The 17,711-nt window shown below is 41.0% G+C and overlaps 1 protein-coding gene across 2 annotated transcripts in view; it reads right to left on the reverse strand.

Annotated features, from left to right (window-relative positions):
- The window catches only part of LOC124777653 (COP9 signalosome complex subunit 4), a 75,759-nt gene extending 58,433 nt beyond the window's left edge, over positions 1 to 17,326 (reverse strand). The window contains exons 1-2 of one of the 2 annotated variants that reach the window (XM_047253133.1): positions 17,137 to 17,326; positions 13,237 to 13,316 (exon numbers count right to left, since the gene is read on the reverse strand). In XM_047253133.1, the coding sequence (XP_047109089.1) occupies positions 13,237 to 13,316; positions 17,137 to 17,219 (163 nt within the window). In that variant the 5' untranslated portion in view covers positions 17,220 to 17,326. The remainder of the gene's footprint in view (positions 1 to 13,236; positions 13,317 to 17,136) is intronic. The other variant, XM_047253134.1, reaches the window with a different exon arrangement.
- Positions 17,327 to 17,711: the final 385 nt, after the last annotated feature.

The raw sequence follows: 17,711 nt of genomic DNA on the forward strand, positions 1-17,711 counted from the left end.
GTGTGTGGTGTAAAGAGATGAACTGGGCTTAAGTCCTGTGGGTTTATGAGCCTAGTGGGGGCCCAGTATCTGGTTGATTATTATGAAATTTTACGTTAAAGTTGCTTTCAATTGTTGCTCAGTTTCAGGAAGCTCATAATCAGGTGTATGAATGTATGTACTCAGTGACTTGTTGGAAAAGCAAATACCGCATCATCCTGTCCTTACCTTGAGTATCTACCACTGTACACTTGGATTGCTTAATTCACCTGTGAATTCTTGTCTAGAAGCAAGCAATTTTCCTGCAGGGCTACGCCCATAAAACTTCTCTTCCTATCTATTCACCTGTGAATTATTTGCTGAATTCAACTGATTGTAGCTTAGCATATCTTGTCCATTCCAACTGCTCTGATTATTTTTCTTAAGTGCCCAATGTCTAGCTATACTCGGTTCTTGAAGGAGTGACACCTGATGAGTTGCTTATTATACAGTGGTTCATGGCACTGGAGATTTTGATTGTTAGATTGTTTTACAATAAAAAGGTAAGGCCCATTAATTCAGTGTGTGACCTATTATTTCTTGTGTATTTTTAACTGCTAGAATAATTATCGGATGAAGGGACAGTGCCCCAATATCTAAGTTCATATTCATTGTGTTTGAAGGGCGATGCTTGCTAACTTGGTTAACTATTAGTAGGCTCATTCCTTACGGGTGTATAGATTTTGAAAGTTCTAATTATTAGATTGTTTACCAAGCAAGGGTTAGTGCCTAATGTGTGTTTGCTGGAATTAAGAGCCGTTCTTGAGGTAGGGTTTATCACTGGTTGATAAAAGGGGTATGTGCCTGTGCAGAAATTCCAGGTTTAACAGTACTTTGCCAGAAGGGCTTCAGCCCACAATTCAGCACAAATCTTATCTGTCTCTTGTGTAATTTGATTTCTTAAAGAAGAAATTTTTCCCGAGGGATGCAGCTTTACTGTATGATTAAATGATGATGGCATCCTCTTGGGTAAAATATTCTGGAGGTAAAAGAGTACCCCATTCGGATCTCCGGGCAGGGACTACTTAAGAACACGTTATCAGGAGAAAAAACTGGTGTTCTACGGATCAGAGAGTGGAATGTCAGATCCCTTAATCGGGCAGGTAGGTTAGAAAATATAAAAAGGGAAATGGTTGCATTAAACTTAGATACAGTGGGAGTTAGTGAAGTACGGTGTCAGGAGGAACAAGACTTTTGGTCAGGTGAATACAGGGTTATAAATACAAAATCAAATAGGGGTAATGCAGGAGTAGATTTAGTAATGAATAAAAAAAAATAGGAGTGCGGGTAAGCTACCACAAACAGTATAGTGAACGCATTATTATGGCAAAGATAGACACGAAGCCCATGCCTACTACAGTAGTACAAGTCTATATGCCAACTAGTTCTACAGATGATGAAAAAATTGATGAAATGTATGATGAGATAAAAGAAATTATTCAGGTAGTGAAGGGAGACGAAAATTTAATAGTCATGGGTGACTGGAATTCGAGAGTAGGAAAAGGGAGAGAAGGAAACATAGTGGGTGAATATGGATTGGGGGAGAGAAACGAAAGAGGAAGCCGTGTGGTAGAATTTTGCGCAGAGCATAACTTAATCATAGCTAACACTTGGTTCAAGAAATCATGAAAGGAGGTTGTATACATGGAAGAACCCTGGAGATACTAGAAGGTATCAGAGAGATTATATAATGGTAAGACAGAGATTTAGGAACCAGGTTTTAAATTTTAAGACATTTCCAGGGGCAGATGTGGACTCTAACCACAATGTATTGGGTATGAACTGTAGATTAAAACTGAAGAAACTGCAAAAAGGTGGGAATTTAAGGAGATGGGACCTGTATAACTGACTAAACCAGAGGTTGTACAGAGTTTCAGGGAGAGCATAAGGGAACAAATGACAGGAATGGAGGAAAGAAATACAGTAGAAGAAGAATGGGTAGCTCTGAGGGATGAAGTAGTGAAGGCAGCAGAGGATCAAGTAGGTAAAAAGACGAGGGCTAGTAGAAATCCTTGGGTAACAGAAGACATATTGAGTTTAATTGATGAATGGAAAAAATATAAAAATGCAGTTAATGAAGCAGGCAAAAAGGAATACAAACGTCTCAAAAATGATATCGACAGGAAGTGCAAAATGGCTAAGCAGGGATGGCTAGAGGACAAATGTAAGGATATAGAGGCTTATCTGACTAGGGGTATGATAGATACTTCCTACAGGAAAATTAAAGAAACCTTTGGAGAAAAGAGAGCCACTTGTATGAGTATCAAGAGCTCAGATGGAAACCCAGTTCTAAGCAAAGAAGGGAAAGCAGAAAGGTGGAAGGAGTATATACAGGGACAACACAAGGGTGATGTACTCCAGGACAATATTATGGAAATGGATGTAGATGAAATGGGAGATACGATACTGCATGAAGAGTTTGACACAGCACTGAAAGACCTGAGTCGAAACAAGGCCCCGGGAGTAGACAACATTCCATTAGAACTACTGACGGCCTTGGGAGAGCCAGTCCTGACAAAACTGTACCATCTGGTGAGCAAGATGTATGAGACAGGCGAAATACCCTCAGACTTCAAGAAGAATATAATAATTCCAATCCCAAAGAAAGCAGGTGCTGACAGATGTGAAAATTACCGAACAATCAGTTTAATAAGTCACAGCTGCAAAATACTAACACGAATTCTTTACAGACGAATGGAAAAACTGGTAGAAGCCAACCTCGGGGAAGATCAGTGTGGATTCCGTAGAAATGTTGAAACACGTGAGGCAATACTGACCTTACGACTTATCTTAGAAGGAAGATTAAGGAAAGGCAAACCTATGTTTCTAGCATTTGTAGACTTAGAGAAACCTTTTGACAATGTTGACTGGAATATTCTCTTTCAAATTCTAGAGGTGGCAGGGATAAATTACAAGGAGAGAAAGGCTATTTACAATTTGTACAGAAACCAGATGGCAGTTGTAAGAGTCGAGGGACATGAAAGGGGAGCAGCGGTTGGGAAGGGAGTGAGACAGGGTTGTAGCCTCTCCCCGATGCTATTCAATCTGTATATTGGGCAAGCAGTAAAGGAAACAAAAGAAAAATTCAGAGTTGAAGTTAAAATCCATGGAGAAGAAATAAAAACTGAGATTCGTCGATGACACTGTAATTCTGTCAGAGACAGCAAAGGACTTGGAAGAGCAGTTGAACGGAATGGATAGTGTCTTGAAAGGAGGATACAAGATGAACATCAACAAAAGCAAAACGAGGATAATGGAATGTAGTCGAATTAAGTCGGGTGATGCTGAGGGAATTAGATTGGGAAATGAGACACTTAAAGTAGTAAAGGAGTTTTGCTATTTGGGGAGCAAAATAACTGATGATGGTCGAAGTAGAGAGGATATAAAATGTAGACTGGCAATGGCAAGGAAAGCGTATAGATTTAAGTGTCAGGAAGTCATTTCTGAAAGTATTTGTATGGAGTGTAGCCATGTATGGAAGTGAAACATGGACGATAAATAGTTTGGACAAGAAGAGACTAGAAGCTTTCGAAATGTGGTGCTACAGAAGAATGCTGAAGATTAGATGGGTAGATCACATAAGTAATGAGGAGGTACTGAACAGAATTGGGGAGAAGAGGAGTTTGTGGCACAACTTGACAAGAAGAAGGGACCGGTTGGTAAGACATGTTCTGAGGCATCAAGGGATCACAAATTTAGCATTGGAGGGCAGTGTGGAGGGTAAAAATCGTAGAGGGAGACCAAGAGATGAATACACTAAGTAGATTCGGGACGATGTAGGTTGCAGTAAGTACTGGGAGATGATGAAGCTTGCACAGGATAGAGTAGCATGGCGAGCTGCATCAAACCAGTCTCAGGACTGAGGACCACAACAACAACAAAGAAGAGACAGTGCTCGAGGTCTAAGTCAAAGTGGAACTGGAACCTCTGGGATTCTATGGAGTAATTAAGGATTAAATAATATTGTTAAAGGGCTAAGGCCTGTTGATCAAGGGCAAACTTCATTTACATCTTTTGAACCTCTTGTGTATTTTGCTTGTACTACTTATTTCCTTAAGAAGGGAGTATACCCAAGGTCTAAGTTAGTCGTTCTGTGGAGCAATCCAGAGTTTAATAGTATTGCACTAGAATGGTTTCGACCTGAGAATAAATGTAAATCTTATCTGTGTCTAATGTACCTCTTGTGAATTTTAATTGTACCAATGATTTTTTTTAAGAAGAGGCAATGCCACATGTTTAAGTAAAGATTACAATTGGAATAATCATGTCTCCTACAGTGGGTGTCTATGGAGAAACTAAAGTTTTACTAATATTTGCTAAAGGGGCTAAGGCTAACTGATTAGGTACCTCTTGGTAAAATTTTCCACATCTGTACTGAAGTGTTCCTGTGTGAAGGAAATGGTTTATTAAGTAAATAATATATTGTGGTGCTCAGACGTTATACACTCAGGAACCCTCAAGTTCTAGTCTGATCTGCTCTGAAGATTGCCACTAATTCCCTATGCCTGTCCTCAAGGCATCACAGGTGTCGGAGACCTGGTTCAAACAGGAGAGTTCCTACTATTAGCTTCTACTGGAAATGTTTTTGCCCCACAGGGTATTGTGGGCAACTGAGTCCCCAAATCGGAGGAACGGAATAGTGGAGACAGATTTCTACTAGACCTACCAATACGTTATACAGTGTGCACGTCTCGAAAAAGATATATATTACACAATGATACCCCTAACGGGCAGGTAGACACGGACTGTCACAGTTTCTAGTGCTGGGTTGGGTCACTAGTTCCCTGTATACCCTATACATATCCAAACATATGAGCATGCGGACAATGTGTGTCTTAGTATATCTTATGACACAGGCCAGATTTCCCTGTCTATTTTAGGTGGTGCGTGCTGAATGCCAATAATGAAGTATAAGTGCCTCAGTTACACTCCCAAATATAACCTGCGTAACATGATGAGCAATTCAAATTTCAGCCACCACTTTTGAGCTGTAAAATTTATCTAAAATTCAACACCTAAACTACATGATAAATTGTTTGTATTACTCCTTCTGTTGTTTATACCCCACCCAGGACATTCCAGTATCCCATTTATAATTTCTTTAAATTAAGATCAGATGAGGCATACTGTGCCAAATAATTTACTTTAAATAATCCTTATGTAATCTCACACATTTCATTAAACACACTAACGACTATCCACAATGCTTGCATTTCCTTACATACATTCCCGGAACTGGTTGTGGAGGGGCAAAGGATGTACCCCTTGTCTCTGTTAGAACTGATGCTGTTGATTCTAAATTTGGCTAGTTCTTTGGTAACAGAGTCCCAGTACGATTGTGTTTGGGCCAAAACTTCCGCCTTTTCCAGCCATATTTTATGCCCGTTTTCCAAGTGATGTTCAACCAGCTTTGTTTGATATGTTGTGAATGCTCTGAACAATGCTTGGTAACAGTGTGAATAGTTTGATCTATATAAATGCTACCACATTCACAGGGGTCACCACACAAACCAAGAACTCTTAAGATCTATGTTGCCTTTAACAGTGCATCACCTTTGAGGCAGAGTGGAACACTGGTCTCAGACCACGCCTTTTTAGCACGGAGCCTATCTTGCTAGTAGTTGCGCCATAGTATGGAAGCAATGCTGCTGGTTTGGTCTCTTCTGTGAGGCGTCTCATAGGTGGCACTCAATTTCTCCCTTGCTGTAACCATTTTCTCTGAAGCTTCAAATGCTGAAATTCAGACTCTAGGTGATCATTGTCAGAAATAATCTGTACCGCTTGTACAAAAATATTCAGGACCACTTCCTTGTGTAGAAGGTGGTGAAAACTGCTGGCGCTTGAGTACCTGTCAGTGTGCTTAGGTTTCTTGTACACTGTACAATCAAGCCAGAATCCTGTCTTTCATTCAACCCAAACATTCAACAACGGACGCTTGCCATCCCTCTCCAATTCAACAATAAATTTAATGTTGGGATAGACACCATTCATGTGGTCAACGAACTGCTGCAGTGCATTTCCACCTCAAGGCCTTATCACGAAGGTGTCAATGTATCTAGGAAGCAAGATGAATACAACCTCATGGAGTTCAGAGCTTGCTCCTCCAAGTGCTCCATGAAAAAGTTCCTAACTGCTGGAGGCAGTGGGGATCCTCTGGCTGTGCCTATGGTTTTCGGTACCCTGTACACAAGAAAGCAGGACTGAACAAGTACATACAGAGGGAAAAGTTTATTTCTGGTGACAACCATCTAGAGTCAGTTTCACCATTTGAACTGTGTGTTTCAAGAAAATGTTTACAGCAAGAGAGGAACTGCTAAACTTTTCACGTGCCACCGACGAAAAGACGCCTTGTGAATGGGTGAAGAGGCCAAGCCAGCTGTGTTCCTTCCATGATGTGGAGCTACTATTAGCAAGATAAGACACATGCTGAAGGGACACTGACTGTAACCAGTGTTCTGACCCATCTCCAAGATAAGAGGTATGTTGCAGTCCGTTACAGACAACGTAGATCTTCGAGTTCCTGGAGTGTATGGTGTCCCTTGTGGATGTAATAGCATTTACATAGGTCAAACTATTTGCACTGCTCCCGAGCACTGTGCAAAGCATTCACAACATATCAAACCAAGGGAACTTGAGAAGTTGGCTATAGCTTAACACTGCCTAGGAAACAGGAATAAGTACAATTTGTACAGACTAGAGTTTTGGCTCAGACACCATCTAACTAAGATTCTGTTATCAAAGTGGCAAAAATTAGAATCAACAGCAATAGTTTTAACAGAAACCAAGCGTACACACTTAGTAGGGCATTGAAGACAGCTTTGGACATTGAGCGAAAGCACAGACACAGGGTTGACTATTGAAAGGACGCGGGAGTGGCAGTTGCAAATGTTGCACTGGTCTCTCACGTCATGTGACGTCACCTGGTTCCGTGGCAGGATAGAGCCACCAGGAGCTGCCCAATCTTCCTTCTGTGTGTGCATCACTACCACTCTCTCTGGAAGGTTTTGGATGCTACCATTACATCTATACAAGCAGCACATCATGCCAGCCCAACAATTGCTGATTTTAACTCCTGATGACAATGGTGGAGACAGCTGTCCAAAGTTTCAGTGTTTTATTCAAAATTATGCAGCCTGTAAACCAAAAAAGATTTTATTGTGGTTGGAAGAAAAGGAAATTGCTGGATGGCTGCACAAGTGATTGCTTAAATGAGTACAAGAATTAGTACTGCTGGAAGTGAAGAGGGGAGTTCCTGCTTCAGCAAAGAGAACATTTATAGGACTACTCCAGAAGGTACCAATTGCCAGTCTTTTTCTAGAATGATTGATTGTGTCAAAAAATTTCAAAGCTTAAGGTACCGCTGAACCATGAACTTGGCAATCATAGATGATAATGATGTTTGGTTTGTGGGGCACTCAACTTGCATGGTTATCAGTGCCTGTACAAATTCCCAACCTTTGCTCAGTCTAATCTCACCACATTCATGAATGAAGATGAAATGATGAGGACAGCACAAACACCCAGTCATCTGAAGGCAGGTGAACATCACTGACCCCACCGGGAATCTAAACAAGGACGAGATGCTCAGGAAGCGAGAACATGACCGCGAGACCATGAGCTGTGGACTTGGCAACCATAGGCCAATCATGACAAAACCAGGGACCAGTAAATATGGACACGATTAGCACAATCTGCATCGCAACAGAGCGGAGAGCATTGAGTTTCTGCACGCAGCTAGTCTTTAGTTGACGAATATGGAGCAATCATGTCATCTTTTTGTCAAAGAGGAATCTCAAAAATTGGGACTGTTCTGCAATGTCCAAGCACAGGGAACTGAAGCAGAGTTCTGGGTCAGGATGGGCCATGGTATAACAATTTTCTACGACTCGCATTTTTGCAGGAGGGAACTTGAAGCAATGGGAAAAGTTGCAAGCGAAGGCTCCTCGGATGGCACCTTGGAGCTGGTGTTTGACCAAGACTACAGACTGGGAACTATGACAAATGCAAAAGACATTGACATACAGCAGTGGGGTGATCATTCATCCAAAGGAGATCTCTAGCCCACTAACAGTGGTGATGGTCAAGTTGTTATGCTTTTAAGCAGTTTGCAGAGCATAATTAATCAGTAGCTGTTGATGGATGATGGGTTGTTGTCTGGCTTAAGGATTTGGATGATGGTACTACCTCACTATTGCAAAGGCAAACACCTAGCCAAATACAGTTTGATGACCAAGTAGATGGAGCCTTTCAGTAACATTCAGATGTTGGATCATCTGATCAGGAATCTTATCAGGGTTCGGGTAGGGATGGCAGTTATTGCTGAAACAGTTTTCTATTATACTGCTAGGTGGAATGGAGGTTGCTGATGCTATCACAAAGTGTTCTGCAAGAATAAATGCATCAGAAACAACACACACCATCCAGAAGGAAGAGCACCTGAACAGTTATTGATCTCTAGAGGACCCCACGACAACTGGGCTTGATCCACACCTAGTATGAAGAAGCATACATTCCCGAGAAGGAGACACAGTGCTCCCAGCATTCCTTTTTACTGTGTTTAATTAGGTAGTGAGGCTTAGCATGAAACCACTTAGAAGTGAGGAATGTGGACTGTGAAGAATGTCACTTGAGATTTTGCAGGGCCCTTAGACACACACAAATAGCTGTTGCAATGACTTAGGTTTACCGTGGCACCAACCATCTGTAGAGAAGGAAATATCAGATCCAGCAGCATGGGTTATCACATCAGACATCTACACAGCCTCATAGATGTAGCCTGACAGATTAATAGCTGAAAAAGTGCCATGGCCTGAAGTGGACAAGAGTACTGTCAGTGAGGAGAGACAGAACAACCTAAGAAAGAAGCTGGTCAATCAGGCAGCCCTTATTAGACGATGCAGTACTTCCTCACAGGAGATGGTACGCACTGAAATCCCAAGCTAGGAGAAAAGGGGTGGGAGAGGTGGGTGGTGGTGGTGATGATGGTGGTGGTGGTTAGATTGAGGTGATCATCTCAAGGTAAGTAAGTGCCCAAATAAATGTTATATCAGAGCAAATCAATGTACAAAGTTTTCGGATGCTCTTTCGCGGTCACCATGGTTTGAACAGAGTGCACTGTAACCCTGAACAGTTAAGGACTGGCCATCTGTGGAGTGCATTTCTTGTAGAGCAAGAAAGACTACAGTGAAGGAGGATCTCAGTTGCTGTAGTTCCAGCAAAGGACAGTTATATCCAGTGCAGTTCCACTGGATCATCATGCTGAGGGTGTCCTTGTTAGCCACGAAGCAGCTAGGAAGGCAGGTTATGTCCCAGGGTCACTGTAACTAGGAGGAATGGAAGAATGCCAATGAACATTGGTTGGGAGTCCAGTGGTGTGGTGGGGGATTTGGTGCCTGCGGGATCACCAGAGTAATCTTCTCCCGAGGTCTTTCCTTCTTCTCTTTTACAACTTATGGTTGTCGAGATTCTTATGAAGTCTTACCAGTTGTCTGTGTAGGGGCGGAAGAAAGAGTGGGCACCCCTGATATTCACACTCTCTGGCTCCTTCAGCTACAATGGGAAGGCCTATTGTCCCCATGGTCAAATTTATTTGAGTGACTACCAGATGTCAATGTCAAGGAAGGAAGTACACCAGGCACTGCTGATTACCTGGCAACAGCAACAGTAATGGTCGATATCACAGACTGAAAACAACAATCATTATTTCTAAGCTCCAAATTATGAGAGATTATCTGTGACCTTCAATTCTTGGACTTTTGCATTCGTTGAGTAGATTAGTACACTTTGGGAGTTGGGGAGGGCAGTTGTTCCAACAACTGACACAGACAGGTGGGAGCACACGTGGTGAGTTGTTTTAATGTGTCTGGCCGCAGTCTCCACAAAATCAGGTTTTATGTACACTGGGAAGACATACACTCAACGTGCCGGCATTTAAAACATCCCATCAACGGCGGGAAATATAGCTTCAAACTGCAGTGGCAACACAATTTTGACCTTTTCTGGAAGCAAAACCTCCTCAAAAGTGAGGATGAATGTGCTGATGTCTACCTCATTTGGTGGTCCTTGATGTACATGATGTATGAAATAGATCTCTCACCTCTGAAAGGGCTTGCAAAATTTTTTATTTGTCTGCAGCTTTATATACAAGTGAAAATTTAATCCCTATACCATGCAGAGGTTCTTGTAGGCTATGATGGTAACAGGTGTCTCACCAAACTGTTTATGGGAGAGTAGCACTCAGGACTGGGTAGGATTTGCTATGCTAAATAAAATGGAATTACTTACCATTTTGCTAAGGGAAGAGAAATTGTCAAACACATTTTCAATATTCTCCACAAAAACATTGGTTTAGTAGAAAGGGCCCTCCATTTGTTTGGGTGCAAACTAGGTACTGACGGGAATAACTGTTCACGAGTCACTGTGCTTGTTTTCTACAATGGTGTAGCCAAGAAGAGAAAGTTTCTAGGGTTGTGATGTTCACCACTCAATTGCAGTCTGATGAGACTGATGGCATTTAGTGGCCACCAGCCGATAACTTTGATCATTTCATGACCTCAATATCTCCAAGACGTCACCTAATCTGAATGAGGGTTCACCACCCTCGAGTGCCGCCAGATAGTTTAAAGGCCACCTGGCATGATGGTCAGTGTATATAAAGCCTGTACCCATAAATGGGCAGGCACTTACTCCTTGGCATAGGGAGGTGACAACCCAGGTACCAACAATCGATCCCTGTTTGGTCAGAAGGCTACCTACATCTACATCTGCATTGATACTCCGCAAGCCACCCAACGGTGTGTGGCGGAGGGCACTTTACGTGCCACTGTCATTACCTCCCTTTCCTGTTCCAGTCGCGTATGGTTCGCGGGAAAAACGACTGTCTGAAAGCCTCCGTGCGTGCTCTAATCTCTCTAATTTTACATTCGTGATCTCCTCGGGAGGTATAAGTAGGGGGAAGCAATATATTCGATACCTCATCCAGAAACGCACCCTTTCGAAACCTGGCGAGCAAGCTACACCGCGATGCAGAGCGCCTCTCTTGCAGAGTCTGCCACTTGAGTTTATTAAACATCTCCGTAACGCTATCACGGTTACCAAATAACCCTGTGACGAAACGCGCCGCTCTTCTTTGGATCTTCTCTATCTCCTCCGTCAGACCGATCTGGTACGGATCCCACACTGATGAGCAATACTCAAGTATAGGTCGAACAAGTGTTTTGTAAGCCACCTCCTTTGTTGATGGACTACATTTTCTAAGCACTCTCCCAATGAATCTCAACCTGGTACCCGCCTTACCAACAATTAATTTTATATGATCATTCCACTTCAAATCGTTCCGCACGCATACTCCCAGATATTTTACAGAAGTAACTGCTACCAGTGTTTGTTCCGCTATCATATAATCATACAATAAAGGATCCTTCTTTCTATGTATTCGCAATACATTACATTTGTCTATGTTAAGGGTCAGTTGCCACTCCCTGCACCAAGTGCCTATCCGCTGCAGATCTTCCTGCATTTCGCTGCAATTTTCTAATGCTGCAACTTCTCTGTATACTACAGCATCATCCGCGAAAAGCCGCATGGAACTTCCGACACTATCTACTAAGTCATTTACATATATTGTGAAAAGCAATGGTCCCATAACACTCCCCTGTGGCACGCCAGAGGTTACTTTAACGTCTGTAGACGTCTCTCCATTGATAACAACATGCTGTGTTCTGTTTGCTAAAAACTCTTCAATCCAGCCACACAGCTGGTCTGATATTCCATAGGCTCTTACTTTGTTTATCAGGCGACAGTGCGGAACTGTATCGAACGCCTTCCGGAAGTCAAGAAAAATAGCATCTACCTGGGAGCCTGTATCTAATATTTTCTGGGTCTCATGAACAAATAAGGCGAGTTGGGTCTCACACGATCGCTGTTTCCGGAATCCATGTTGATTCCTACATAGTAGATTCTGGGTTTCCAGAAATGACATGATACGCGAGCAAAAAACATGTTCTAAAATTCTACAAGAGATCGACGTAAGAGATATAGGTCTATAGTTTTGCGCATCTGCTCGACGACCCTTCTTGAAGACTGGGACTATTTGCGCTCTTTTCCAATCGTTTGGAACCCTCCGTTCCTCTAGAGACTTGCGGTACACGGCTGTTAGAAGGGGGGCAAGTTCTTTCGCGTACTCTGTGTAGAATCGAATTGGTATCCCATCAGGTCCAGTGGACTTTCCTCTATTGAGTGATTCCAGTTGCTTTTCTATTCCTTGGACACTTATTTCGATGTCAGCCATTTTTTCGTTTGTGCGAGGATTTAGAGAAGGAACTGCAGTGCGGTCTTCCTCTGTGAAACAGCTTTGGAAAAAGGTGTTTAGTATTTCAGCTTTACGCGAGTCATCCTCTGTTTCAATGCCATCATCATCCCGTAGTGTCTGGATATGCTGTTTCGAGCCACTTACTGATTTAACGTAAGACCAGAACTTCCTAGGATTTTCTGTCAAGTCGGTACATAGAATTTTACTTTCGAATTCAATGAACGCTTCACGCATAGCCCTCCTTACGCTAACTTTGAAATCGTTTAGCTTCTGTTTGTCTGAGAGGTTTTGGCTGCGTTTAAACTTGGAGTGGAACTCTCTTTGCTTTCGCAGTAGTTTCCTAACTTTGTTGTTGTACCACGGTGGGTTTTTCCCGTCCCTCAAAGTTTTACTCGGCACGTACCTGTCTAAAACGCATTTTACGATTGCCTAATAGAGGTATCCACCTCTATCAGCCGACCCCCACACAGTCCACACAATCTAAAAAATTTTGAGAAAGGGGGAAGTTAAACAAAGGTATGGGGATGGAAGACAAATTAACCGAAATTTGTAGTGTAACAGAAGGGAACAAAGTGGGAGAAACCAGAACTGACGTCCTATGAATGAGGTACGTTGTCAGCTGGGAATCTGTTCTACAGAATAAGTCTGAATAAGAATACAGACAAAATAAAACTGCAGCTCAGAAAATAAGATGTACTTCAGTGGCTTGGGAGCCCACAATCACCATGCACACACAAACGAGCTCTAAACCCCTTGGGGGAGGGGAGAGGGGGGGGGGGGGGGGTTAATGTGGAGATAAGCATAACACACAATAAGAAAGTTTTTGCTAAAACAGAAGTAACATAACAGCTTTTGAAACTTTTAGTGCAAAGCAACGTAGTGGCCAGTGGCTTCACAAACAAACTCACTTGCTTCAATGAAGACCTTCAGAGCTTCAATAAGATCACTTCCCTGTAGGGTGAGCACCGCCTCGAGAATGGCACGATACCTGAAAAATTTAAAACACTGTTCTAAAATTCTATATAAAATTTATAATAAGTAAATAGATAATTACAATTTATTTAATTTCCCTTTAATCATAATCTGTAACTGATAGAAACAAAAACATTGCATATGACGCAATATGAAATATACCAATACCAGCAGTCCAATCTATGATGTCATCAAAATGTCAGACAAACCACTCATGAAAATCCAGCATATAATACGTTATAACAAGAATTACAGGTATTCCCACAATATTGCAAATTCACAACCCATCATTTTTCAGCTTAACTTGTTACTCAGACTACAGTATAGAACATCACATCCCACAGTCTACACAATATAGAACCAACACATTGCTATTGTCTGGAGGGTCTAGAGGGCTGTTGCCAGCTTCCAACTGTGAAGCATTGTCAGTAGCCGCCTACAGAGCTCTGATAACGTTGAGGCACAGCCATAGAGATGTTTACAGAGTCATGTAATGTTACTGGTTGATACAGTCCCATGAAGCTGCACACCCAGCCTGTTGCAACTGTGAAGGATCAATTTTTGCCGATTCAACTATAGTGTTTTATTTTATCTTCTTTAAGTCCATATGACAACACACATAACATCATGTAACTGGGCGAAACACGTGGAACCAGTAATTCCGACCGAGGTGCAAAAAATACTTCAAACCTACACAACTTGCTGTGTGAAAATATTAATAGGAAAAAACTTTCACTATAGCAATGTGTGCTTTGTTACCTCCCTGATACGTTAAACTGCTCTACAGCCAGGAGAAACCCCCTACGTATGACCAGTCTGATGCAATTTGGACTATTCTAAATTGGATACAAACAGGATATGGAAAATGTGCAGACACACTCCACAAGTGGGGGAAATCATATAGTGATTGCAATGCTGTAACTCATTTTGTATCAACACATCGCACACGTGTCTGCAAGGCACCTTCCGAAGATTTTCTGAAAATTATGAGTGGAGTGAAACTCACTGGACATGGGATTTTGGCACTTTATCACAAAGCTTTGTGTTCTTAGTAATTTTCCTTTGCTGAACACACAGTTCTCTGATGCCTTCGTATTTTAGCAACTTTTCTATTCTTGCACAGATTTTCTTCATGAATATGTTGCTAAAACCACAAATAGATTGTATATAGTGTCTCAACTATCAAATCTAAGGAGTAATGTTGCCGACATGAAAATGCCATCACATTAAATCACCACCCAGCTCATCCAATGGAATTTTAACCTAATTCATATCTTGCAATAGTCACTCTTGTCTTTAGCAATTACTTTTTACCTTCTATACCAATTATCTCGCCATATTGTGTGGGCTGTGCAACCAAGTGGCATTGTTTGTTACTTTCATCAGTGGAAAACAAACTTCTTCGGACATCAGCAAAAGGACAAACTCATTTAAGTCCCCATGTTATGCACTAGTTCATGTGCAATCACTGTTTAGCTGTGTAAACTGGCTATGCAGATTATTGTGCAATAGCTAGCCAACACAACACCTGCAAAACAACTAACACAGCCCTAACTTCTGATCTACACATTTTAAGCCAATACTTCCATAAAGGGTTGTTACAACGTTACTACAATAAAACAGAAGTTGCAGATTTTCATCTGTCCAACAGATTGGCACACACAAGCCTTGATGTTTATTTCGAGGAGAAAAACTTCATTACAACATGCACCCAAAATACCTTAGGATCACCTTCAACAGCACATCTGATGCAAACATCTGCTACGTTCAAAAGCGGAAGTAACAGTATCTATAAGGTCTGTGGTACTGGTTAGGAACTATAAGCAGATTCCCCTTGAGTATCAATAACTGGACTGCTGTATTCAACAGAGTACTGATTATCTCTTCAGCTTTATAGTCCATATGTGAAAAAGATAAATCTACTACTTAACAAATCCATGCATATCATTAGTGGATCTACTCACACATACTGGTTACCTATTTCATGTCACATTCTACCTCCTGACATCAGATGGAAGTGTGCATTCCTATTTGATTGAAGATAGTTAATAAGCCTGACTTTCCAATATTTAATGATTCTTTTCTACAAAGCAAAACAGATCGAGATCATTACATTCCACTCTAACAACAGCAATGATTCTTGCCGAAGATGAAGTCAATGCCATCTATGAATATAAATGTTGCTGGCAGAAAAACTCTTCCACTATACATGAAACTGTTCTGCAGTCAGGAGAAACCCCCTAACCAAGACCAGACTCATCAAATTTGGACTACTATGAATTGCATACAAACAGGACAGGAGAGAGATGCGGACTATCTCCCCAAGTGGGGGAAATCATATAGTGATTGTGATGCTGAATGAAACAGTTGTTCATCTTGTGTCAACATGTCGTGCACATGCCAACAAGGTTCCTTCCAAAGAATTTTTGAAAATAATGAGTGGCGTGAAACTACATCCTTGCCTATAACTTGCCATTTGTACTGTATTATGCTGGAGAACTGTTCTAAGTGTTTAAATGTATAAGTTTAGTAATCTCTGTATGTATAGCTATTATTGCTATTAACGATGCCATACAATACATAAATGTTCTCACTAACTATGTAATTACAAAGTTATTCACAAATAGGAAAATGTATGTAACTGTTTTTCCCTTCTAACTGAAAAAAAAAGAAAAAACCGCACTAGGTATTAACCTGACATTGCATCCAAATGTTTTCTGCACAATGTTTATATACAATTATTCTTTTTTAAGAATAGGATGAAAAATCTTCTAGTAGCAGTTACTATTTTCAGTTAATCACTTTATTGCATAATTATATGCCATGATGGAAACATGACCAAAGTTAATTACACAGAAAAGGCGAATTTATGCTGGCTAATAGCATAGTTGCTTTACCACACATTATCTCATCACACTTTGTTTTCACTTAAGGGCAATCAACAACAAAACAAAATATTTCACCTTATAAAAACATCATCTACACATAAATTGCTAACAGCTATATAGAGGGAAAAACTGAACGTAGGTGTTGTGGAAAAGAGAGCCACATTAGGCCTACACCTTTGCTTTACAATATGATACATTAATTATTTAGTAAAGAATAGGAATGCCAAGTTGTGTTCTCATATGACAACTAATATTCTCGATGATATTCTATTCTGTATATTATGTTATGATGCACTAACCACACCCTCTGTTTATTTACAGACCTAATGCTTTAATTCTAACCAATACAGATACATTTCATCGGAAAATAAATCAGCCAACCCCGCAAGGAGAGAATGAAACGACCCATTATAAAATCATAAGCAAAAAAATAATTTTTTAATCGGTCACTATTTCCACGCTCATGTGTTACGTGTTGATAAAGTTACTTGGGAGAAAAGCTTTGAAAGTATATTCACGTTAAAATAATTTAAATATTTAACTACTCATTTTGTCATAAAGGCTCATCAGTTGCTATAGGGAAATAAAGTGGGCGTATGACAAGCTTAACTGTTCGTGATCTGGTTAACTATAATCCATTAGCAGTACACCATTTCTTCACTTAATTCAACATATCATCCCAATACAAACTATAATCGAAAAGCCGGCAGGAAACCTTTCCCAATGGCGTAGGAGGTAAGAGTCCAAATAACACTTAGTCCTTTGTACACGTCCAGGCTTAAAAATGCAACTATAACATATTAATAGAATTAGTTTCACGATTAAAACTTAACTAGGGTGACAATTGTTATTGTTTGAACACTAGACAAGTTTACCGTTATTACACATTACAAAAACGAGAAAAAATCCCTAACGCTGTATTTTAATAGATGTTTCTGTATGACATACTTGTCAGCTTGATCCTTGTGCGAACCTCCAGAATTAGCAAGAGCTGCTAGTTGCTGGCGTACAGCATTTACTGTCACCGCCATCCTTCCGATAAACACAAAACACAATCTGGAAGAAATACAGTGGTTTATTATCTCAGCTGCACACAAGAGTGTTATCTTTGCCCTGGCAAATACTGAGTGAGAGAGAGAGAGAGGACGGACGAACGGAACGGAACGGAACATTTAACATTCGACATTGCATTTAAAATGGAGGCATTCACACAGACTGCCAGAGGAACGGAACGTTGAGTTCAAGGTTTCTCATGAAGAACGTTTTGATGTTGAAATTCGTGGGTGGAACGGTGTCGTCACTTGCTGACGTCGGATGTTAACCCGTCTTCACCACACTCACTCGTGTTTCAGTACTTTATTTTGTGCTTTTGATTCTTCTTAGTCATTATTTCGTTCGCAAAGAAATTGCGACCAACTGAAAATATTCCGCTATGATTTGAATATTTCTTTTCCATTGAGTTTCTTCCGCAAGAGAACTGACATGCTGGAAAGCAAAAAAAAATGATTTAGGTGTTACAATAC

Source organism: Schistocerca piceifrons, chromosome 2 (assembly GCF_021461385.2).
Source record: "Schistocerca piceifrons isolate TAMUIC-IGC-003096 chromosome 2, iqSchPice1.1, whole genome shotgun sequence".
Lineage (NCBI taxonomy): Eukaryota > Metazoa > Arthropoda > Insecta > Orthoptera > Acrididae > Schistocerca > Schistocerca piceifrons.